General features: G+C 37.1%; 1 protein-coding gene across 6 annotated transcripts in view; it reads right to left on the bottom strand.

Moving 5' to 3' along the window:
* USP9X (ubiquitin specific peptidase 9 X-linked) overlaps window positions 1-25,163 on the bottom strand; it is a 168,523-nt gene that overhangs the window by 32,066 nt on the left and 111,294 nt on the right. For all 6 annotated transcript variants that reach the window (XM_058535664.1, XM_058535663.1, XM_058535662.1 and 3 more), the window contains exons 18-28: window positions 24,421-24,632; window positions 22,816-23,056; window positions 22,320-22,469; window positions 21,530-21,650; window positions 12,160-12,290; window positions 11,689-11,967; window positions 9,350-9,475; window positions 7,723-7,848; window positions 6,352-6,518; window positions 875-983; window positions 90-236 (exon numbers count right to left, since the gene is read on the bottom strand). In XM_058535664.1, coding sequence (XP_058391647.1) covers window positions 90-236; window positions 875-983; window positions 6,352-6,518; window positions 7,723-7,848; window positions 9,350-9,475; window positions 11,689-11,967; window positions 12,160-12,290; window positions 21,530-21,650; window positions 22,320-22,469; window positions 22,816-23,056; window positions 24,421-24,632 — 1,809 coding nt within the window. The remainder of the gene's footprint in view (window positions 1-89; window positions 237-874; window positions 984-6,351; window positions 6,519-7,722; window positions 7,849-9,349; window positions 9,476-11,688; window positions 11,968-12,159; window positions 12,291-21,529; window positions 21,651-22,319; window positions 22,470-22,815; window positions 23,057-24,420; window positions 24,633-25,163) is intronic.

Below are 25,163 nucleotides of genomic sequence, written 5' to 3'. Positions count from 1 at the left end.
TTTAACCAAAATGCTCAAAACTATAAACTATCCATCAATAAAACACCCTATTTATTGATATGGTAACCATAGCATTAAATGCAACTTACCCTAATTCTTTTAAGCCAATCAATTTCATTATTAAGAAGAACTTCAGCATTGGGTATATTAATATTACTATTGTAAGCATAATTAAGAAGGTGCCTTAGAAGAGTGAAGTAGTCGCCTGAATGTTTAGCTCTCTCTCTGGCTGTGCTCTGAAATAATAAAGTAGAATAATATGAATTTACATGTCCATGCTTAAAATCTACTTTTTAAAAACTAGAATAGATGACTAAAAGTATGGGAAATCACTAATATTTTATTTATTAAATAAATATAGACTGCTCTAATTTTATGTTTTTAGGTAAGAAAATATTTATGATTACACTGAAAATGACAAATACAACAAAATTCAGAAAAATAAAATTTAGACATACCCCAACTTTATTTGTCCATAAAAAAATTATTTCCACAACAACAAAAAACTACCAAAATAGCTAGTGGTCTTGGGATACAATGACCTATTCTAGTCCTTATTTTCTGAAGTTATGGGTGCTACATTGATTTTCCCTCCTTTTTTTTTTATTGAGGTAACATTGGTTTATAATATCATATAAATTTTAGGTGTACATTATATTTAGATTTCTGTGTAGACTACATCATGTTCACCACCCAAAGACTAATTACCATCCATCACCATACACATGTGCCTTGTCACCTCTTTCACCCTCCTCCCTCCCTCCCTCTCCTTAGACTACTCTAACTTTTTAATATAAGCTAAAACCATAAATTCCTGAATGTTCCTTGTTTAAAGAATGAGTTACACTGATAAGCAAATTAAAAGATGTCTCACCCCCAAAACGGTAAAGAGCAGAGTAATGAAGAAAAGTAGAGGCCTGTGTCCCATGCAACATCTGGTGCACATTAAAAAGAACTGCTCCTGTGCCACCTGTCGAACAGTTCTGAAATAAAAATGTTTCACATTTAATATATTATTTTCATGAGAAAAAAAAGATTCCAACACTTGTCTCTCTTGGGGTGGGGTGGGGATAGGGAGTAGGTAAATTAAAAGCAAAAATACAAGGTAACAATCCCATAAGCCAGCAACACATAATAGAGGAACTTAGGCTCTATGTCAAGAACTATAACCTCAAATTGCCACTGAAGAGTTTGAGGGATACCTTCTAACACCCCTTTCTTGGAACAGGCTGGGAATGCTTCTCTAGACACAAGATGCTCTACGGTGAGCATTATGCATCTTTTCTGCCTTCCACAGAATTTTTATTCAATTGTGCTTTGAGGAAAACTCCTCTATAGGAATTCTGTTGCAATTACAAAATAAGGATATTGCTGCATATGTCCCTTATATTATACTAGTGGTTCCCAAAGCATGATCCCCAGACCAGCATCAGCATCATCTGGGAACTTGTTAAAAATACAAATTCTCAGGCCCTATCCCAGACCTGCTGAATCAGAAACACTGAGTGGGCCCCAGCATCCTGTACTTTAATAAATCCTTCAGGTGATTCTAATGTGCACTAAACATGAGAACCACTGTATTATACAATATTTTCTCTATGATGACCCATGGGAAAAACCTGTCTCTGGTCCCAGTACTGGGAATTTTACCTGATCATTATGGATCTTATAAAATATATATATACACTATATAGATCTCACTAGAATAAACGCTCCAAGATGGCAGAGACATCATCTAATTAGTTTACCACCGTGCCTCCAGAACCTAGAATAGTGTCTGGCATATAACAGGTGCCAAGAACCAGTTAACAAATGTATAAATACTGTTTGTTTACAAGATGGTGGTCTGTCTCCATCAGAAAGTAAGCTCTTTCAGGGCAGGGCTCTGCTTTATTGATGCCCGAGTTCCTGGCACCTAGAACAATGTCTGACATAGAGAAGATGCTCAACAAGTATCTGCTGACTTAAGCATTTGTATATCTTATAGATATTACAAACTACATTTCGTGGATAACTGTTTCTGTCTTTGTGCTAGCTGACAGAGAGCTTAGAACCAAATTTATAGCTCAATGTAAAGGACTTGACAGCATACCTTCTCTGTACTAACTTCCTCCCGGATATTTTTCAGGTTTCTGAAACCCGTACAGGGTCCTATAAACCAGAGGGATTTTAGAAGCTGTGGGCTGAGTTTGGTGGAATCCAAGAAAATTGAAGTATGGAGTACCTAATTTTCTGGGGATAAAGTCCATAACTTTTATCAGATTTTCAAAGGTATATGTCATTCATGCTTCCCTAGTTTATTTTTTAAAAAGTTAGGTATGCAGCCCCAATAGAACAGGGGTCTATAAAGAGCTGGTGCCTTTCAGTTCCTGATGGAAACCTCCCTCACGCATGTAGATTTGTATGCTTCAAATGAAACACGTGTCTGTGTCTATCAACAAATCCTGTTGCCTCTATCTTCACAAAATACTCAAAATCCGATCATTTCTTACCACTTCTACTACTGCCATACTTCCAGCCTGTCATCTTTTATTTGGATTAATGAAATAGTCTGCTTTTCCTGCCACTCTATAACTTATTCTGAACAAAGCACCCAGAATAAACTTAAAATGTTTACTCAGAGCACATCATTCCTCTGCTCAAAACCCTCCTGTGGATTCCCATCTTACTTAGGGTAAAAGTCAATGTCCTTACAATGATGCATAAAATCCTTACACGCCACTTTTTACTTCTCTGAGCTCACCTCCTACAACTGCCCCCCTATCCCCCACTCTGCTCCAGCCACACTGGTCTCCCTGCTGTTCTTTAACATGTCAGGCATGTTCCTGCCTTGGGACATTTACACCTGTTGTTCCTTCTGCTTAAAACACACTTCCCCCATTCTCTACATGAATCACTACCATACTCTGATTTCAGAGTTTTGTTTAAAGGTCACTTTCTTAGTGACCTTCTCTGACTACCCTATATAAAACTGAATTCCACTGAGCCTCCACTCCCTATCCTCTTTCCTGCTTTATTTCTCTCTATAGTACTTATTACTACCTAATACACAATATGTTTTCCTGTGTGTGTTCTCTTCCGACTCCTCATCCCCTTTAGTACATAGACTCCGATAAGGCTGAAATTTTGTCTATTTTATTTACTTGTTATATTCCCAGTAGCTAGAATAGAGCCTGGTACATAATAGGTACTTGATAAATTATTTACCAACGACACTGCCCACCATACCAAAATCTAACACCACTTAGATCTCAGCATCAAAGGCCTTCTGTAAACTGACTCCTTCTAATCTCCTTTACAGTATTATCCTTTACTCCTCTTCTACACATCAAACCAGGCTACTTAGCTCTGTCCTGACAGCATTATGCCAGGAGTGGCAAACTCAATTGCCTCCATGGATCAGAGAAGTAACACAAAGGAGTTAAATAGGCAGGGTATAAAGCAACAGGTGCTGGAAAAAACATATCCACCTAAAGGAATTCAAATCCAATTGTGTGATTATAATAAAATAAGGTCCGTGTTATGATGTGAAAACAGACCTTATCTAATAGCAACACAGGTCTGGGAAACCTTCTGAGTATAGGGATAAGGAAAACAATGGAAAATGTGGCATTTAAGTTGAAACTTACGAGTAGAAGCAAGAGCTAAATTTTGTAGAAGCAACTGCCAAATCAGAGTGCTTATAAACCGAATTTAAATGTTTAGACTTAATTTAAAGGCAATGGGAAGACATGGAAAGATCAAGCAGGAAAACAACATAATCATATTTTGCAAAGATCACTCTGTCTGCAGTGTGGTCCACAGATTAGTGTAACACCTTAGTGGTGCGACACTAGGGGTGGGAAGATTAAGGATACTGTAGTTGTCCAGGCAATGGGTGCTAGTTGTTTAGACAAGGGTAGAAGTAGCGAGGAGGAAAGTGTGTGGAGTCCAAAAATACGGGAAGTAAAAATAACATAACGGGGAATGAGGGTGAGAGAGAGAGCACCACTAATGTCCACCTTTGATTTTTACGCACATATAAACCTTACCTAACCATGAGCTCACATGTTACATTCTGCATAGAACCTTCACTTCTGCTCCTTCCAGGTAGAAAGTAACTTATTCCTCTTCCGATTTCCAAACTACTTTGCCTTTTATGACACTAAATTCTGTCTCCAAGTTCCTTGATTGCAGGAACTATCTTATCTGACTTTGGACTTTCATTGCCAAGCACATTGTAAGAACTCATAGAATTTGCTGGTAGATTATAATTACACAGAGTCAGACTGTGTGTGTGGCAGAAATAAGTTAGAATTCAACAGATATGACCTTGTCATTTAACTTCAGTCTTAGTCCCTCCATCAGCAAAGTCTACTTCTGAGTGGCTATAGAATTAAGTGAGAAAATATATGTGGGAAACGCTTTGTAAATAGCTATACTGGTTAGTAATATGATTATTCAAGTATAAACCATACCTGAAGGGCAGGCTCATGTATACAGGTCCACAATCCCTATCTGAAACCCTTGGGGCCAGATGTGTTTGGGGATTCAGATTTTTTTTTTTTTGGTGAGGAAGATCAGCCCTGAGCTAACATCCATGCCAATCCTCCTCTTTTTGCTGAGGAAGACTGGCCCTGGGCTAGCATCTGTGCCTATCTTCCTCTAATACTTTATACGGGACGCCGCCACAGCATGGCCTGACAAGTGGCGCGTCAGTGTGCGCCCAGGATCCGAACCCGGGCCACCAGCAGCGGAGCACGCGCACTTAACTGCTACGCCACGGGACCCGCCCCCGGGGATTCAGATTTTAGAAAAGTAATGCTAACAATGTTCAGGTCAGGTTACAAAATGATTGAAAACTACAGGGCAGGGTGAGGGTCAGTACCAGAGAAGAAAAGCCGATCTAAAGCTCAAAAAGATCTTAAGCTTAGAAGACCCCCTTTGTTGTTGAAGACAAGATAACAGAGGCATAATGAGATAAAGTGCTGTGTACAGTACTTTACTTCATTGTGTGCCAAGTTTCAGGGAGGAGAGGAGTGAAATGGTTCTAACTTCCTATAAGGAGAATTTTCATAAAGGGTAGAGGGAACCTGTTAAACCAAGTTCCTTATACGGAGTAGCCAAGGAAGTGAAATAAGTAATAAATAACAGTTAATAATTTAGTTTAAGATTAAAAAAAAAATCAACATAAAATAAGAAATCTGCTACCTCCAGGTTTGATTTCATTAAAACTGTTGGCTAATCATCTTTCCTCTCCTCCCTCCACCTAGTGCTTTATTAAATGGAACTAGACTTAGTCAACCCATTTATCTTTCTTAACATATATAGGGGTCCAATGACGATAGTCTTCCCAAGGAGATAGCAAGCTTAACCTTTTTTCGGGGGATCCTGTCAAAGGACTTTCTGAATAGGCTGGACTAGATGTCTTTAAGGAAATTACCAAGGAACTTCTAAAATAATAGACATTCCCACTTGAGACCCACTAAATCACTTTACAGCATCCTCTGAAGTTATCGAGTTGAACGCACTCCATTATATTATGTACATTTTTTTAAAAAAAGCTTTATTTATCACTAGGCTTCATTTCAGCAAATTACTTATTTTGACTTTACACTAGCTTCTCATCAGTGATTCATCACATTCATGGCATGTGATTCATCAGTGATTCATGGCATGTGACAGAAAAAACAAAGTGAACATTTTCTGTGTCTTTTCACAAAATGTATATAAGACAGATTAATTATGTATAACAGTGACACTAATTAGAGCTCGAGTTGAAAGTTATCTTATGAAGGTCAGGATTAGATTGATATAAGAGGATGGAAATCAATATTTTCTACAAACCTGATTGACTTGAACAAAAAGCAACCCGAAACAAAATTAATGTCATTGATTATATGCTCTTGAATTGAAAATGAGGGATTTATAGTTGGTCTTCACTCTCAGTATAAAACGTACAGTTCTTACCATAACTCTGCCTTGTGAATTTCATATTGAATTAACAACTTCACACACACAGAAAAAACCCTGGCCATCTAGCTATCCAGATTGGGGGCTAATGTCCTATTTAATTTAAATCTTGTAAACCAGATTTAAAAAATGTGCTAAAATATATACACTTCTTAGGAGAAACTAAATTCTGAAATTAAATAAAAATTAATTTTACTTTGAGAATTAACGTTGGCATTTTGCAGAGACTAAAAACAAATTTAGGTCTAGGCAAAACATGTTTAAATAAAATTTTCCTAAACAATGTGCTATAGAGACAATAAAGATTTGATTTCCGGGATAAATTTTGCAAGCATAAATTAATTCATTTCTGCTTACAAAAATAAGATCAAGTTTCTTACAATTAAAAAAGATACTTACTTGCTGTGACAGTGTAACAGTAAGTCAATAATGAATGTCTGCCAAGCCTTTTCTTTACTAAGAGCATCTAAGGCTGTTGGAATCAAGGCAAAACATAACGTCATCACTTCCAATGCTTCACAGCAAACCTGTTCATCTTCCAAGTCTGGCTCATTGCCTGCATTGGTCTGTAAAATTATAGTCAGGGGCAAATTACCTAGAGATGCATTTAAGAAAAAATCTCATACAACTTCAAGTTAGTGCTTAAAACTTACCTACTCACTTAAATCATTTGGCCTCAGCCTCTACCTGCAACTCTTGAGGCCCCGTTGGAATAGTATGGAAATGACTATAATAGCCCATGAAGTCTAATTTCAGTATTTTGCTATGTCCCAAAGAGGGCCAAAGGAACACATTGAGCATATCACCAGCTTCTTTGTGCTTCAGGCTCCTGGAGACCTTCTGAACCAACAATCATTCCTTTCTCAAGAAGCACTGTGCCACTGCAATTAGGTATTTCTGACTAGGTTCTATTATGTAAGCTAACCTATAGTATCGTTTTATTTGAAAGCAATTGTCTGGGACAATTGTTCAGGAAGGTTTTGAAGGTTTTACAACCTAAAATATACTTGGGTAGGTAGCTAATAAATTCTAATCTTACTTTATCAAAAATAATTACAGTACATGCCTGAAAATGAATAGGCATTCAAATATTAGCTGAATGAATACCCAGCACTATACCAGACAAATACTATAGGACACCAACATATATCCCGGGCAAGTCAGGGTTATGTTGGCCATAAGAGGGAAGCTCTACTAAGCTGTAAAAGTTTCTATAACTTAACTTCCTCTTCTAAATATGCAGCAGTGGCTATCAGGGGCAGGTACAAATGACAAGAAACCAGAGTCAAACACAGCCTCTCTTCTGTAAATCATTTGCTTAATCTAACGGAAGGTCAGGGATGATACCTAATTGGCTGACATTCTTTCTACTTTTGATTGCTTTAAGAGAATCAAAAATACTTAAACCCCATCATACCACAACTGATAGTTACCTAAACCAAAATTTACACAGGACAGAAAGATTAGGAAAGAAGAAGAAAGAGAATGGGAGAAAGCAAATTCAGTATGAGACAATTATATCTGACTCCAGTGAGAAGCAGAAAAAGACTGTTGCATATTAAAATAAAAAAAAAGAGCCTCATGGCAGGGTTCTGAAGTACTTTATTTTCAAAGTAAAATTTTACTGTATTCTCAATTATAGCTACCAGTTAATTTTCAACCATTAAGATGCAAATGATTGGATTTTTAAAGATAGCAGACATAATAATTCAGCCTCACGTACAATTAAACATTTATTTAAAAGGAATATATTTCTGTAGTAATTCTTACCTTCTCATAAATTTTAGTGATTTCTTCATTTGGACTAAATACTAGCTGTAATGCCCCACATCCTGATGCCCAGGTAATTTTTTGTATAGCTCTAATTACACAAATATCAGGCATATATCTTGAAGCCTGCAAGATAATGAGTAATTAAAACTGTTGATAGAGTATGAGAGTAGAATAATCACTAGAAAAGCAAAAATGTTTTTCCTCGTAAAGGAAACAGGAATGGCTGTGAAGTACTACCACTGTCTTTAGGTCCCCAAGTTGCCTTTGTCCCATTTTCTTCCCCAAGTTGCCTTTGTCCCATTTTCTTGTTTAACAGCAACACCAAAAAGTATGCTCTCCAAGTTATTATCTGGCTCTATATAGTAGTACCCCCCCTTATCTGCGGTTTCAGTTACCTGTGGTCAACCGTGGGTCCGAAAATAGTAAATGGAAGATTCCAGAAATAAACAATTCGTAAGTTTTAAATTGTGCACCATCTTGAGTAGTGTGATGAAATCTCTTGCCTTCCTGCCCAGGACGTGAAACATCCCTTTGCCCAGCGTATCCATGCTGTTTATGTCACCCGCCCGTTAGCAGCTTAGTAGCAGTCTCAGTTATCAGATTGACTGTCTCAGTATCACAGTGCTTGTGTTCAAGTAACCTTTATTTTACTTGATAACAGCCCCCAAGTGCAAGAGTAGTGATGTTGGCAATTCGAATATGCCAAAGAGAAGCTACTGTTGTTAATCTTTTACTGTGCCTAATTTATAAATTAAACTTCATCATAGGTATGTACGTATGGGAAAAAACATAGTATACATAGGGTTAGGTACTATCCGAGGTTTCAGGCATCCACTGGGGGTCTTGGAACGTAACCCCTGAGGATAAGGGGGCACTACTGTACTACTTTCAGAAGACCCTTAAAAAGACTACAAAGGTGATCCAACCATTCAACTCCTAGTTTTTTTTTACCCAAGAGAAATAAAAAATCTATGTCCACACAAACACCTGAACAGAATGTTCACAGCAGCTTTATTCACAGCTAAAAAGGGGAAACAATCCAAATGTCCTTCATCAACTATACGGATAAATACAATGTGGAATATTCATAATGGGATACTACTCAGCAATAAAAAGGAATGGACCAATGGTCCACACAACACAGATAATTCTCAGCCATTATTCTGAGTTAGAGAAGCCAGACATAAAAGAACACACACTCGTATAAAATTCTAAAAAATGAAAACTACTATATAGCGACAAAAGATCAGTGGTTACCTGGGGCCAGGGGTAGAGGGAAAAATGGACTGTAAAGGGGCGTACGGAAACAGTGATGGAAATGTCTTGTATCTTGATTGTGTCAGTGGTTCCACGCACATATGCATTTGTCAAAAGTCATTGAATTATATACTTTGAAATGATGCTGTTTATTGTAAATAAAGATGATCAAAATCAGAAAATATTAATATGAGATAAAATTCATGTTACGGGAATTTTATCTAGACTGAGACAGTGATTAAAGTTGAGTGGGCCTAGGAAAATCAAGCACCAAATTGTGATAAGGGCTCCTTCTAAATTAAACAGAGGATCAAAAGTAGAAAATGAACCTTCCAGGATTTCAGAGCTTTAAAGGTTTAACACTAACCTCATCAGATATTTGCTGAGCAAGACGAATTGATACATTTCTAAGCATGCATTCAGAAGATGGATTAGGAATGCTCTGAAGGGCACTTTGTAGCACCACTGCTTGATCATGAGTAACTTGGTTGACCTGAAAAAAGACAACCATTTTACTTGGAGTAAATAATTTGTACATAACCAGACCCAACCATTTACTCCTCCCCCATCACCACTCCCTCAAGATGACCTCCTTCCATACTGTAGAACCCATGGTGACTTACAAAAAAAGCACTTGACATCGCCAACAAGAGGCTTCCTCTTTTTCTTGTGCATTGGAATGCCACATTATCCCTGTGCAAACCCCCATTCTACATCAATCCAATTGGTGTCTCTACATCTGGGATCACCATAACTTGTAGGGGTAAAGGATAAACTGAACCAACTGGTTCCAACCCTATCTAGAGATTCAGTAAAGTATTCCACATCTTTTACATGCATGCTCCTGGGCAGAACCTGCTCCCATTCCCTCTAGTCATGAAATTCTTCTTTGAAAAGGAGAAAAATTAAGGAATATCAGTAACAGAATGAAAACAGTAATGTATGAAAAGTACCAGTATTTTACGTAATAGTATAACCAAGTTTTTAAATCCATAAGAAAAAACAAATTACTTTTAAGTGGTTATTAGCCAGGCAATTCAGACCGCCTTTCAAATTCTAACTCCTCTTTTCTATAGTGTAAGAATTTCTACAATAGTATTTAAGACATGTCTGTTTTACTAATTTTGCCTTTAGCTCCCTACTGACTGTGTGGCTCCTTGAGATTAGAAGCTGTTATGTACCTTTGTATCTAGAGGCACATTTTCTGAATAAACTGGAGAAAAGTGAAAGAGGAAAGCATGTAATTGTTTTCTGTGTGCTTCATTAAGCACCTGTGTCAAGGATCATGCTAAAAATCTGTTTTTATCTTAAAAAGAACCACTTTTCTTATCCTAACAAACATGGGACCCTCAATACAAAACAATGTAAGACTTAGGCCATCTTTTCCTTTATCCTTTTTAACAGAAAATTTCTAACATATTTGAAAGTGGAGAGAATAGTATTATGAATTCCCACGCACACATTGCCCAGCATCAACTATTATGAACACAGGACCAAAACTGTTTTATCTAACCTCTCTCCCTCACCTTCCATCACCTCTCCACCCCAGGATTACTTTGAAGCAAATCCTAGACTATCACATTATTTCATCTGCAAATATTTCAACATTTTTTTAAAAAGCGGGGGAGGCTCTTCCTTTTAACCATAACCAGAGTATCATTATCACACCTAAAACTACTATAAGTGCTATTATCACAAATATATGTTTGAATTTTTTCATTATTACGGAATAATATTGAATATTACAGAATAATATCATGAACACTCCAAGCTCCCGAAGATCTGTCATTTCTAAAAAAGAAAATCTATATTTCTGAAGCTTTTATCTTCTATCCGTAACTTGGTAAACTATCACTTATGTTGCATATAAAAGAATCCAAATTTTAGTCAGAATTAAATGCCTAGGGCCGGCCCGGTGGCTTAGCGGTTAAGTGCGTGTGCTCCGCTACTGGCGGCCCAGGGTTCGGATCCTGGGCGCGCACCAACGCACCGCCTCTCTGGCCATGCTGAGGCCACATCCCACATACAGCAACTAGAAGGATGTGCAACTATGACATGCAACTATCTACTGGGGCTTTGGGGGAAAAGAGGAGGAGGATCGGCAATAGATGTTAGCTCAGAGCCGGTCTTCCTCAGCAAAAAGAGGAGGATTAGCACGGATGTTAGCTCAGGGCTGATCTCCCTCACACACACAAAAAAAGAATTAAATGCCTAGCTTGACCTCTCATAAATAGGCATTGAATTCTGGCTTTGGTGAAATGGATCAAAGATGCCACCAAGGCAAAGACAGAGTCAGAATAAGCTCAGAACTGGAGTTTAAGCCTGTCAAGGTGGGAAGAGAGGCTGGCAACAGGCTAAATCAATTACATCTTTATTACCACTTGTGTCTTTATCTATCTGGCAAGTATGAGTTAATAAGAGATTGATTTGGAATTTTTATTAGGTTTAAAATAATTGAAAGTCAAATAGGATTTAAGGGGGCCGTGGGGAACTGTCCTCTCAAATTACAGTGTAATCAGTGAAAAGCATTTGCACTTTTAATACAAATATAATTTAATAGAAAAAAACCTCTAAAATGAGGTGCCACTGGAATGGAACTTGAAACATTTTGAATCAACTTTGAACTCTATACTTAAGAGTTGCTGAGTTTAACTTTAAAAATTACCATCTATTACTATAAAAAGATTTTTAAAACGTCTGTATTACCGATGACATGGGATTCAGGCCTTCTACACCTGGCTGACAAGCTTCTGCTACAGCTCGAACGTGGCCATAGCCAATGGCAGTGAGCAACAGTTTGGCTATTTTAAGAGCATTGAGGTAGGCACCCCTTCGAGTTTCCATATCTGCATTTGGTAGGAAGTTATTTCTGGTTAGCATACTCAGGACAAGGGGTAGGCCACCACTTTTTAAGAAATGAAATTGAAAATCAGAGGAATCATCAGCCAGAGGTGCACCAGCAGGCATTAACAAGGCATAGACTACCTGGAAAAAAAAGGAGAAGGATTGTATTAAAAAGCTCTAAAAAGATAACTTCTATTTTCCCTATCACCATTGCTAAGACATTCTTGACCATTTCAAAAATATGTCATTACAATTTTATCCATGTTCTTCATACTACCATATAAAAGGTCAAATTTAAAGACTATGAAATAAATTTAAAAGGAAAAAACCAACCTCTGTTAGGTATAGCACTTGTGAGGCTGAAGGACCAAAGAAAAGTGAGTCAAGAGACGGACTAAGGCTGCTTTCTCCAAGTTTGGCGTGGTCTAAACAAATAGCTCTTAATTTTTCTATTGTTGTGCTATCTGTAAGAAAAAAAAGACAGTCTTTTTAAAACAAAACATAATTCATGCATTACTAATATTTCGCTTTTGATATTCTGAAGACTACTTTAGTACGGAATAACAATCAATTCAGTTGAGTTAAAGGCTCCAACTTCATAAGACATAACCAGATCTGGATTTAAGAAAAATCGAAATCAAAATCAACCAGGGCTCCTTAATCAGTCAACCCAAACACAAAGGAAGCAGTCTCCTCTACTCAGGGACCTCAAATAAACATGCTCTCCTCAGCCAATGGAGACAGAAAAAATACAATACACTTCAAAAGGAAGTAGTTCTTATAGAAAATAACAAAATAGAAAAAATGACAAGCTCTTCTCTCCAACTTCTCTATTGTTCGCCTCCATGACACTATGCATTAACTGGTTTGTTCTACTCAAAGAGGCTTAGTGGTAACCTAGCAACGGAACCTTAAAAAGCAAAAAAAAAAGAAGGAAAGAAAGAAAAGGGATAGTGTCTAATGTTCACCAAGGAGTAAGCATAGCTTTGATTTTTTGGGTCATAATATTAAAAGATGAGTTTCTTTTATTTATTTTATTTTTATTGATTGATTGATTGATCCCCCACCCCCCCAAAGCCCCAGTGGATAGTTGTATGTCATAGCTGCACATCCTTCCAGTTGCTGTATGTGGGACGCAGCCTCAGCATGGCCAGAGAAGCAGTGTGTTAGTGTGTGCCTGGGATCTGAACCCTTAACCACTAAGCCACGGGGCCAGCCCAAGATGAGTTTCTTTTAAATCACAGTGAAAAGACACAGTAAAAAAAGATAATCCCATGATACAATTAAGCATTAGCTACCACTCAAACTTAAGAATAGTCGATTGACTTTAGAAAGTACTTATATAATCAAATTATTTCTATGGTAAATGCCCTATGATTAAAATGCCACTTGATAAACAAGATTTTTTTTTTAAGTAAAAGCTTTTTTTGAAGAATAAAATAAAGATAACTGAAAATTATTATAAATTTTCTTAGCGTGAGCTAATTTTTACAGGCCTGGAAATATCTTATCAAAAAATCTTCAACTTGTGTTAAAATTGCTGGTTTTCCCTATTCTGAAGGCACAGTGAAATATAACTAAAGGAAATATTAAGTTTTTATAATATAACATTTGTGAATATCTTCTCAGGTCATTAAATATTTATCCCCTATATCATTTTTTTTTCTTTTGGCAGGGAATGATTCACCCTGAGCTAACACCTGTTGCCAATCTTCCCCCCTTTTTCTCATTTTTAATTAATGATTAAAATGACATTATATCATTTTACCACTATACCAAGTTTAATGTCTATTATTGGGCATTTAGGCTTTTTCCAATTTGTTTTTGTTTTTTTTGTGTGTGTGAGGAAGATGGGCTCTGAGCTAATATCTATTGCCAATCCTCCTCCTTTTTTTCCCCCCCAAAGCCCCAGTAGATAGTTATGTCATAATTGCACATCCTTCTAGTTGCTGTGTGGGACGCGGCCTCAGCATGGCCAGAGAAGCGGTGCGTCAGTGCGCGCCCGGGGTTCCGAACCCAGGCCGCTAGTAGCAGAGGTCAAGCACTTAACCGCTATGCCACGGGGCCGGCCCTCCAATTTGTTTTAATACTTAAAGATCCTAGCAGCTAAATCTTTGCAATTATTTTATCTGGAAAAAATCCTGAAAGCACAAAGAACTACATGATCCAAGAGTTCTGACAAATATCACCAAATTACTCTCTAAAAACAAAATAATTCTCATGCTATATTTGAGAATGTCTTGCTTGGTTTAAAAATATTCTGAGTGAAGGATGGAGGCAAAAGGGAGTAGGAGAAAAGAAACAAGAGCTCTAAGAAAAGGAAGCAGTGAATTCTAAGCAAATCATTTAATGTTGTTGGATTATAGTTCATTCACCTGAGGGAGATGACCAAATGATCACTAGCAGCCATTCCACCTTTAGCCTTCATGAACCTAAATGATTTTAGGTCCCTGATTATACACATGCTCATTTTACAAAATATGGAAAACAGAAAAATTTAAACCACTCATAATCCTGTCATCCAGATATAGTTAAGATTTTAGTTTATTCCTTTCTAGTCTTTTTAAAAGATATTTTAGGCTAATCAGTTATATGATTATAGCAGTGTATTATTAAAAGTACAGAAAACGATGAACAGTAACACACAGGTTAACAGTACAAACTATGAAGCCCAACTGCATGCATTTGAATCCTAGAACTGCCGTTTAAGCTGTGTGTCCTGAGTCAAGTAACCTCATCTCTCAGTTCCTCAGTTTCCCCATCTTTAAAATACATATAAAAATAGTAACTCCCTCATAGGAACGTTGTGAGGTTTAAATGAGTTAACAAGTGTGAAGTGCTTATAACAGACTTTGGCATATTTTAAGATATTAGTTAGACCAAAGTCCTGGGAAAAAAGAAGCTCTGAAGAGGAAAAACAAGTCATTTTGCTTGGCAAAGCAGTATACCTTTTAACCACTCAGTATCAAGCAAGAGTCTGTTTTCCTGATGTATGTAGGGAAATGTCAAAGGAGCTCTTGAGTACAGTCTAGGTTACAAGAGATTAAATTACCTACAGAGAAGAATGTAAAAGTTCTAAGTTTAATAGCAAATCATAATGGAAGTGCTTGACTTCAGGCAGATTCAGAATGAACTAACAGAGGTAAAGTCAATGACTAGAAAAAAAGCTACTAATTCCATCTTGGCCCCCCCTCTTTAAAATACATGCATGTGTGCACAAACAATAAATGATTCCTCAAATGCTACACAGCTAGAAACAAAATTTACAACTATTTCCTTTTCATAGAGCCCCTGCTTCCTTCCTTAAAGAAGAGTGTGTGTGCGGACTCACATGTGTGTGTAGCAACCATAGTGATAGAGAATAGGTTCACATTTGTTGAATACTAATTAAATACCAGTCACTAGGCTAGGCGTTCTCCATACATCACCCCATTAATCCCTGCAATTCTGTGAAATAGTTATTAAGTCCAGTTTTACAGATAAGGAAGCTCTGAAAACTAAGAAAACTTATGTGTAAGGCCACAAAGTAGCAACTAGAAGAAGCAGGATTTGCACTCAAGTCCATTTGAGTCCAAAGTCTATGATTTGTCTACTGTAATACAATCATTACTGGCTTTTTCAAAGTTGGCTATTTCAAATTTAGGAACTATACTTTGATTACATAAAATATGAAACAAAGCACCCTCTTAAGTTTCCTGCTTGAGCTGCCTGGCGAGAAGTCACTCTCGCCATCTGGTGGCATTATGCTCAAATCACACGATCAGGGATTCTGAGATGGGTTTGTTTTAAAATATGTTGTGAAGGTTGAATTTGCATACATAAAGCAACAACAACTGTTACGCAGATACTCGAAAATAAAATACAAATTCTAAACAATACAACTGATAAGGATTAAATTAAATAATTGACAGAAACGTTAGTTAAGAATCTAAGTAATATTTGAACTGAATCTGTCCTATAGGAATCAGAACACAGGATGGGAAATTTCAGTCAACAGGGTATTTACTTTAGAAAAAGGCAAAAATGAAAACACAAGACAGTTTTAAAAAGTAACTTGACCAATATTGAACTGTATTTATCAGAAATGCGTCCACAAACACCACTGAAGTGAGAATAAATGAATATAAAATATGTAAACTCAAAAGGACATACAAATAGGAGATGAAGGAACACTAGAGAGATGTCAGTGAATTATTGAAGGTATAGAGGGGATAGAAGATAGACAGCTGGCTTAGCAGAACCAAGAAACACTTGGGTAAGAGGGAGGGGCAGAGTATACCTGTTAGTACCCCACAAGGTACTTGGGAAGTTACAGATCAATCAAAGACTTAACCGAGTGGCTGAAGTCTGCATAAGCAAGTTTCTACCCTACCTACCCCCACCAGCAAAAAGATAAATTATAAGTTGGGAAGCAGATTTCTCACTAATGTAGCAATACATACGAATATGGAATAGAGAGAGACTAAGAAGCTGGATGTGAACCTATGCTTGTTTTTTCCTAATAGAGATAGATACAAAAATTGATGTAGATGTCTGTATGTATTACTTCCTCAGTCCAATGAAAAGGCCTAGAAACATTTCCTTGTTTCATTCCTGTAGTAATGAGCACAATTTAGCCCTCAGATTTTGGTTTCTAAATACACTCTCTCACTAAAAGGAGAAATGGCTGATTCCAGGGCTGCGATAGAGAAAGTACTAGAAGAGCTTTGACCATCTTGTGCCAGAAAAGTAATCAAGTACTCAAAAAATGATGAGACTGTATAAAAAAGGCATTGGGTCCATGTGAAAAAAAAAGACAAGGGGTCCATCCACTGACCACATCTGGGACAAGTGAGCATCAAAATAATGATTGGGGCGGCCCGGGTTTGGTTCCTGGGTGTGGACCCACACCACTTGTCATTGGCCATGCTGTGGTGGCAATGCACAGAGAAAATAGAGGAAGACTGGCAACAGATGTTAGCTCAGGGCGACTCTTCCTCAGCAAAATAAATAAATAGTGATTATAAAGGTCATAATCCAAGGGATAAAATAAGAATCCATGAGTAAATAGTTATAACACATAATAAATAGGGGAGAAGGCAAAGCTCTACCTTATAGTAGAATACCAACTAATAAATGTAGAAAGAATGATCAACTTAAAACAAAATCACCATTTTGCAACCATCATAGGAAAAACTGATTCAGGCAGTAATTAGTAAGTAAAAGTCTGATGAGGAAAAAGAGTTACACAGTCTCAAAGCATCTCTCCACAAAAGGAAAAATAACTTTGCAGAGGAGAAACCTGGCAGACATCAATTAAGTGATCTGTGATAATGTCACCAATAAAGGACAAACTGACATGTGCCTCCTGGTGTGATGCCCTGTGTAATCGGTCAAAAATGTACAACCTGTATATAATCATCAGGAAACAGACAAAATCCAAAGAGACATATTCAACACCAAACTGATCTGTGCTTTTCAAAACCATCAAGGTCATAAAAGACAAAGACTGAGGAATTGTTCCAGATTAAAGAGATGTACCAGCTAATCATGCAAAGTATGAACCTGAATTGGATCCTCAACCAGAAAACACTGTTGTAAGGAACATTATTGGGAAAACTAGGAAAATATTAGTAAGGTCTATAAATTAGATTACAGTAATGTATCAATGTTAAATTTTCTGATTTTGATTAATACTGTGGTAATGACAGAATGTCCTTGTTCTTAGAAAGCTCTAAGTGTTTAGGGATAAAAAGATACAGTATCTACAACTTGTTCTCCAAAGGTTAGAAAAAAATCATAGAAAGATTGATATAACAACTATAGCAAAATGTTAACAACTATTGATTGGGGAAGGGTACCTGAGATCGTACTATTCTTTGTAAGTTTGAAATTATTTCAATAGAAAAAGTTAGTTTTCTTTAATAGGGGGGAAAAAAAGAAACTCTATGAACACAAGACACATGCAGGAAACAGAAGAAAACAAATAAAACATCTATCAGTAATAGCCTCCAGAGAAATAAGTACAGTCTGTTATGTTGTAACGTGTGTCTATAACCCTAATTAGCTCGTATTCAATTGGCAAATAGAATGATGTCAGTAAAATGGTGAAGTGTGTTCATATGTGATTTCCCCCAAGCAACGGGAATCAGTATAGCAGGACAAGAATTGTCATTTCCAACAACCAAAACCAAAACCAACCAAACAAAAAGCCCTCAGCCTGGCAGCTGCACAGGAAGAATCCCTTTTAACTCTTTTAGGAAAATTAAAAGTTAGCACCTGTACCCGGGACTCACCCTGGGAGGTGAACTCCCAGACTTGCATGACTCTTGGCCAATTTTACCTTGTCCTGTGCCCACCTTAATGGTAGCCCATCTGTCTCAGAGTTCCACTTCATCTATATTACGTCAGCACTGTCAAGCCAGCATTTTCTCTCCATTGGTTTCATGTCTTTTTATTATCTCCTGAGGCAGCCTTCAGCCACACTGAACTACCTGCGTGGGCTGTCCAAGTTACCTCTGAAGATACTAATTACTTTTATTAGCAATCTGTTCAAACTCTATGTGAAAGGGCTGCCTAGCCTAGGGCATTAGAGCCCAAGCAGGGTGAGGAGGATACTCATGGGGGGGTGGGGGGGCAGTCGTATGTAGGGACTTAGATGCCAAGTAGAAGAGGAAGAAAGTGGGGTAGCTCAGCATGAGGATTCAACTCAGGTAGAGTGAGGAGGGTGTCCATGAGGTAGACTGAGGCCCAGCACAAATGAATATAAAATTTATAAACTCAATAAACTGAGAGCCAGAGTCCTTCCACACAGAGAAAGCGGTGGTAGAAGAGATGACTGATTACATAAAGAGGATTGATTAAATAGGAAAATACATCGAAGGGTAATGGGACCCAGGTTGCTCACTGTCAGAGAAGGGAGTAGACTAAAAGGAACCTTGTGATATCAGACTAGAATTGAAGGAACAGCATAAATGGTTTCAAAGTACCCCTTCCCCTCAAAATACTTAATTACAAAGGGAAAGAGTTATTTTCAAGTGGAGAAGCATGGCAAACACTCAAGTGGTCAACAGCGACCACCATCAGTAATGGGAAAAACAGAAATTGCCCACAATGTGACAGGAAGCACTGAGAAGAACAGAGTTTCACTTCTGTGGTGTTCCCTTGCAAGATACCTAACCTGAATCTAACCACGATGAAAACAACATAAATCTAAACTGAAGGATATTCTACAAAATAATTGGCCTATAATCTTCAAAAGTGTCAAGATGATGAAAGTCAAAGATAGAATGAGGAACTATTCCAGAAGGAACCTAAGGAGATGTATATATCAACTAAATGCAATACATGATTTATGAACTGGATCTTTTTGCTCTAAAGGAGATTACTGAAGAACCTTTAATGGGGACTGCTGATTAGATAGTAGTAATGAATCAATGTTAATGCCCTCGTTTAGATGGTTGTATTTTGGTTACAGAGACAAATATCCTTGTTTGTTGAGAACAGACAATAAAGTATTTAAGGGTGATGGGACATCAGATCAGCAAATTACTCTAAAATGGTTCCCAAAAAAGTTCTCAAAATATACTTCTAACTTTTTGGTAAGGCTGTAAATGTCACACAAAAAAATTTTTTTTCAAGTTGTACAGGATTGAATGATCTGCCCCAACTCTCCTTTTTTCAACAAGCCCTGTTACTTTTAGTGCATAATTTTGCAGAACATTAGGTTTTAGAGGAAAACACATATTATTAGAGCAGAAACACTGAAATATGTTCATGAAAAACAAAATCATATGGAAAAGGATCACTTGCAGGAAGGTCTTGAAAATTTAACACTAGAACATCTGGGTGCAAAAAGTCACAAGCAGGACCGGCCCCGTGGCTTAGCAGTTAAGTGCGCGTGCTCTGCTGCTGGCGGCCCGGGTTCGGATCCCGGGCGCGCACCGACGCACCACTTCTCTGGCCATGCTGAGGCCACGTCCCACACACAGCGACTGGAAGGATGTGCAGCTACGACATACAACTATCTACTGGGGCTTTGGGGGGAAAAATATAAATAAATAAAATCTTTAAAAAAAAAAAAAAAGTTAAAAGAAGAGCTGGAAAGAGCTAAGGAGACAACCCCGAAGATGCAATAAAATTAACAAGAGAAAGGAGAAAGAAAAGAAAGAAAATCAGATTTAGTAGATTCAACATCAAAGTCATAGACATTTCAAAGACATACAAAAAGCAAAACATTCAGAAAAAAATTAGCAAAGGAAGAACACATCTCTCTCACCAATTAGTAATCTCTAGCCCCACCACAAAACAGACCTACTCCAAGGCATCTCATCATGAAATTTCTTTCTTTCTTTTTTTTTTCATAATTTTATTTATTTATTTTACCCCCCAAAGCCCCAATAGATAGTTGTATGTCATAGCTGCACATCCTTCTAGTTGCTGTATGTGGGATGTGGCCTCAGCATGGCCGGAGAAGCGGTGCGTCGGTGCGCGCCTGGGATCCGAACCCGGGCCGCCAGCAGCGGAGCACGCGCACTTAACCGCTAAGCCACGGGGCCACCCCTCATCATGAAATTTCAAAACTCAATCATAAAACCAAAACTTCCAGAAACAAAGATCATATGCAAAGGAACAGAAAACAGGTGGGCTTTGGTCTTCACACCAGCAACATTACCAGCAAGACAGAGTAAATTTTTAACTTACAAGTCAATACCCAAACTACTAATCAAATGTGGGGGTTTAGCTGCATTTAGATAAGCTATGTCTCAAAAACAAATAAAACCATCTCCCATGTACCTTTTCTGAGATAACTGCAGGAGGGCGTGCTTCAGCAAAATGAGAGAGAACCTCAAGAAAGGCCCAAGACATAGGAGCCAGTGAATAGGGATACACGATAGGAAAGCTGAAGAAAGAAGCCCCCCAACGGTAGCTGTGTAGCCAACAACCAGATGAAAGAAGGAAGAAAAGTAGAGCTGACAGATTATATAATGCACATATTAATGGAAAATTATTTTCAGAGGTTATTAGAGCATATGTGGGAAGAATTGCCAATAGGTGTATGGGAAATCAAAAAAATGAAAAGCAGAAATTATGAAATCCAGGAAAAAAAGCTGTCAGTATTCCAGTGAACTACTTTTCACACACTCTTCAAAATGTAAATGCTGAATATGAATTCAAACAAAAACTGGGAGGATGTGGGAGTTAAGAGTTAAGTGGTTGTTTCTAAGGAACTAAAAAGGAACAATGCTATAGAGGACACATGACCTAAAATACAGTCCAGGGGTCAGCAAATTTTTTCTGTAAAGGGCCAGACAGTAAATATTTAAGATTTTGTAAGCCTTATAGTCTCTGCCACAATTACTGAGCTCTGCTGCTTTAAGATAAAAGAGGCCATAGACAGTATGTAAATGACGGAGAGTGGCTGTACACCAATAAACTTTAGGGACACTAAAATTTAAATTTCATATCATTTTCATGAATCACAAAATATGATTCTTTTGATTTTTTTCTTCAGCCATTTAAAAATGTAAAAACCATCCTGAGCTCTTTGGCTGTACAAAAACAGGCAGTGGGCTGGATTTGGCCTGTGGGCTGTAGTTTGCCAACTCCTGTTCTGGTCTATACCACAAAGCATGTTCCATCTAGGAAGAGAATTTGCTAACATATCCCATTATTGTCCAGCATGTTCTTTATCGACATTATTATTTTTTAAAAAAATTCTTACCTGGTGGCATAAGTTTCATAAGTACTCTTGCTCCATCTCTAAGAGGAGGCATATTTAAGCTGCTACCTAAGTCTGCAACTTGCCAAAGGAAAGAGATGTATCTGGGATGTAGTGACATTATCTAGAATGCAAAATACACAAAATATTTACCTGTAAATTACACCTCCACAGAAAAGCCCACAAATAAATTTGTTTGTTAATCTCCACACTTTTGCTTTTGTCATTTCCACTCTCTGAAATGGCCTGCCTTCCGCATCTTCTCACTTTTACAAATCCTTCATGATGCAGACTGAATACATTATCCAGCCACCTCCAGTAATTTCTGTGTGACAGCTCTTTTACTACTTTGTTAAACTATTTCACTCTACATACAAGTTAGACTCTGTACATACAAAAGGCTCCCATGCCCACTAATAGTTAAATTCCTAATCCAACTGCTGCAGGGAGCCAATCCTTCTGACACTGGAGTGGCTGGTATTATTAAATACAGCGGTATTTTTCTAAATTTATATATTCAATAGTGTTAATTAAGCTGTATAATAGATTAATTTTATGTCAACATAATAATACTGTATCTACAGGGAAATGTCGTTTTAAATTTTAACCAAGTTAAAAATCACCTTTCAGAGGGATCCATTCCGAAGTTGATGGTTAACTGTATAGTTATTTGATATTTTGCCACATTAAATTATAAGCTCCTCAACAAAAAATAACTATTCTATATAATTCTAGGTTCTCGAAGAACCTAGCATAATGCCTTGAATACAGTAGCTCAAAACTATCTACTCACCACCCCAGGCAAACAGCTTTCCACTTCTGGATTAGGACCATCACTGTAATGATTACCATGGTTTCCAGGAGACCCAGTTGAGGAATCAGAAGAGCTATCAGGGCTTGAAGGCATATTGGAACTTATTTGTGTAAGTTTGGCTGTAATTAGCTGAAAATGATATACTATGTTAGTATCAAAGACAAGGAGAAATACACAAAAGTTAGTGACATACCAACAAATAAACAAAAAAACTACACGCTATACTTTTAGAAATACAATTTATAAGTGTTGTCTAACATAACCACTTAAATAGTTTTGTTTTCAGAAATCCTTTCCTCTACTATATTGTAGGTACCATGATGCCTGTCTTATTTAGTGCTATAATCCAAACACCTAATACAGAGCCTCACACATAACAGATGCTCAGTTAACATTTATTGAATGAAACTTGACTAGTGAAATGAAAAATAGTCTCAGGTTTGATTTTCTTGAAAAGTTAATTATAGATACTTACTGATTTATCTTTTAAGTTTAATTGTCCAATCAATTTTCTATCATCTGCAGGATCTATCAGTTCACCACCCACAAAGAGCTCAATTTTTGTATGGGCTACATTGGCTTTAATACGATTGAGAATATATCGCCGTACTGAACCGATTGTATCATTTGTATGAGACCATACGTCCAAGTCATCAACCTGTCTGCCCTGGTTTGGAAATCGAACTATAAAAGAGAGGTGTTTACCACGGAAAGCTCTGCAGGAAAAAAGGGTAAAACATCATCATATTCAGCCCACTTTCAAATCTTCTTGCAAAGAAAATAAAGCTAGGAATTTAATACTGAGTATTTTCTTATTAAACAAGAGAAACTAAGTTAAGGATATTTATTATTTTTAGGCTCTTGAAAAAAAATTTACTGCTCCTTTTAACTACAAACATTATAAGTAATCTTCAAAACACAACAATCATATTCCATTGTTGTTACTCCTGTACCTATGGTTGCAGAAAATGAGGTGTCTGAGTTTTAAGAAATTAAAACAGAGACAAGAATAACACTCCAATATTTTTATGCTATAAAAGCTCAACTCACTATTTTTTTTTCTTTTTTGGCGAAGAAGATTCGCCCTGAGCCCACATCTGTTGCCACTCTTCCTCTTTTGTGCTTGAGGAAGATTTGCCCAAGCCAACACCCGTGCCAATCTTCCTCTATTTTGTATATGGGAGACCACCACAGCATGGCTGATGAGTGGTGTAGGTCTGCACCCAGGATCCGAATCTGTGAACCTGGGTCACCAAAGCGGAGCACACCAAACTTAACCACTAGACCATGGGGCTGTCCCCCCAACTCACTATTTTTAAATGTGAAAGATAAAACTTCCATCTTGAGACTATCAACAAAAATGCTAAGATGTACATTTTTTTCTGAAAAATTCTTAATATCAAAATTCATCCCCCAAAATGATGTTTATGTTGGCATATTATCTTCGTGCAGGTAAGATACAGAAGACAAAAATGATATTCAAGGAGCAACTTTAAATAATTTCATGAACTCTTTTAAAATAAATACTAATGGCACTCATTCTATAGACATGTCTAAATTATAAATACTATTTAAATTACTAAATAGTGAGACCTTAAGAGAAATGTTAGTAGACCATTTGAAAATATTTCTTGCTATATTGGCTATCTCTCAAAGTGGCTTTAGAGTTCTTTCCAATTACTTTCCAATCTGACTATGCTATTATTTTTAATGGTGTAAAGGAACTGCATCAAAACGCTTCAACTGCAAAATATCCCTGACAACACTTAACGGGCAATAAAGTCAATGGCAAAAAAAGAATAAAAAGAGGAAACTAGACTTAATGAGTAAGAATGCCCTACCAAAAAAACAACAACAAACAAACACAAAACAGATCCTGGAAAACGAACAAAGATCTACTATTAAAAAAAAATTCTATAAGATGCAAATGTTTTTAATGGCCAAGATACCAACATTTTCAAAAACAAAAAGTTTCCCCACTCTCCTTTTTCCTCTACATGGTCACTTTTTGAAAATTAAATGGCTAGGAAAATACCAAATAATTAAGAAAACAGCACTAGTAGATCAGTTATCCACAAACCTTGACATAGGTAGAATTGTTCTTTCCTCGTGATAATCACTGTCACATTCATTTATATACTCTCTTAACACAGTTAATACTCGAACCATTCGAACAGCTTCCTGTCTTGCACAATTAATACTGTCCTTGTCACCATCCAAAACACACAATGTGTCATAGGAGGCTTTCAAACGATCAAAGCAAGACTGAATGAAGTCTTCATGGATCACCACCTACAAATAATGAGCCAAATACAGTTCAAGTTGCTTTGAAATGTAAATATTAAATATATATATATATTTAAACAATCCAATTAACGACAGCAACAACTAATTTAAAGGTAGCTCTCAATTAACCATGATCACATTTAATCAGAGAGTCTATATTGATAATAAAACACATGATGTTTTGTCAAAGGAAGGTAGAGTTATGTAAGTTAACAAGTATAAACTAGATACTCAAAAAAAGAACGTGAGGATTAGGTGTCAGAATCAAAAGACATTCAGTCAAAATCTCTTGCCATAATTGCAGTTGTCCCCTGGTATCTGTGGATGCTCAAGTTCCTTATATAAAATGGTATAGTATTTCCATATAACCTACGCATATCCTCCCGTATACTTTCAATCATCTCCAGGTTACTTATAATACCTAATGCTATGTAAACAGTTGTTATTCCGTATTGCTTAGGGAATAATGAAAAGAAAAAAAGTCTGTACACGTTCAGTACAGACACAACCATCGTAGGCCTTTTGATCCGTAGTTGG

Source organism: Diceros bicornis, chromosome X, assembly GCF_020826845.1.
Source record: "Diceros bicornis minor isolate mBicDic1 chromosome X, mDicBic1.mat.cur, whole genome shotgun sequence".
In the NCBI taxonomy this organism is placed as follows: Eukaryota; Metazoa; Chordata; class Mammalia; order Perissodactyla; family Rhinocerotidae; genus Diceros; species Diceros bicornis.
This window is presented reverse-complemented; position numbering and strand designations above follow the sequence as displayed.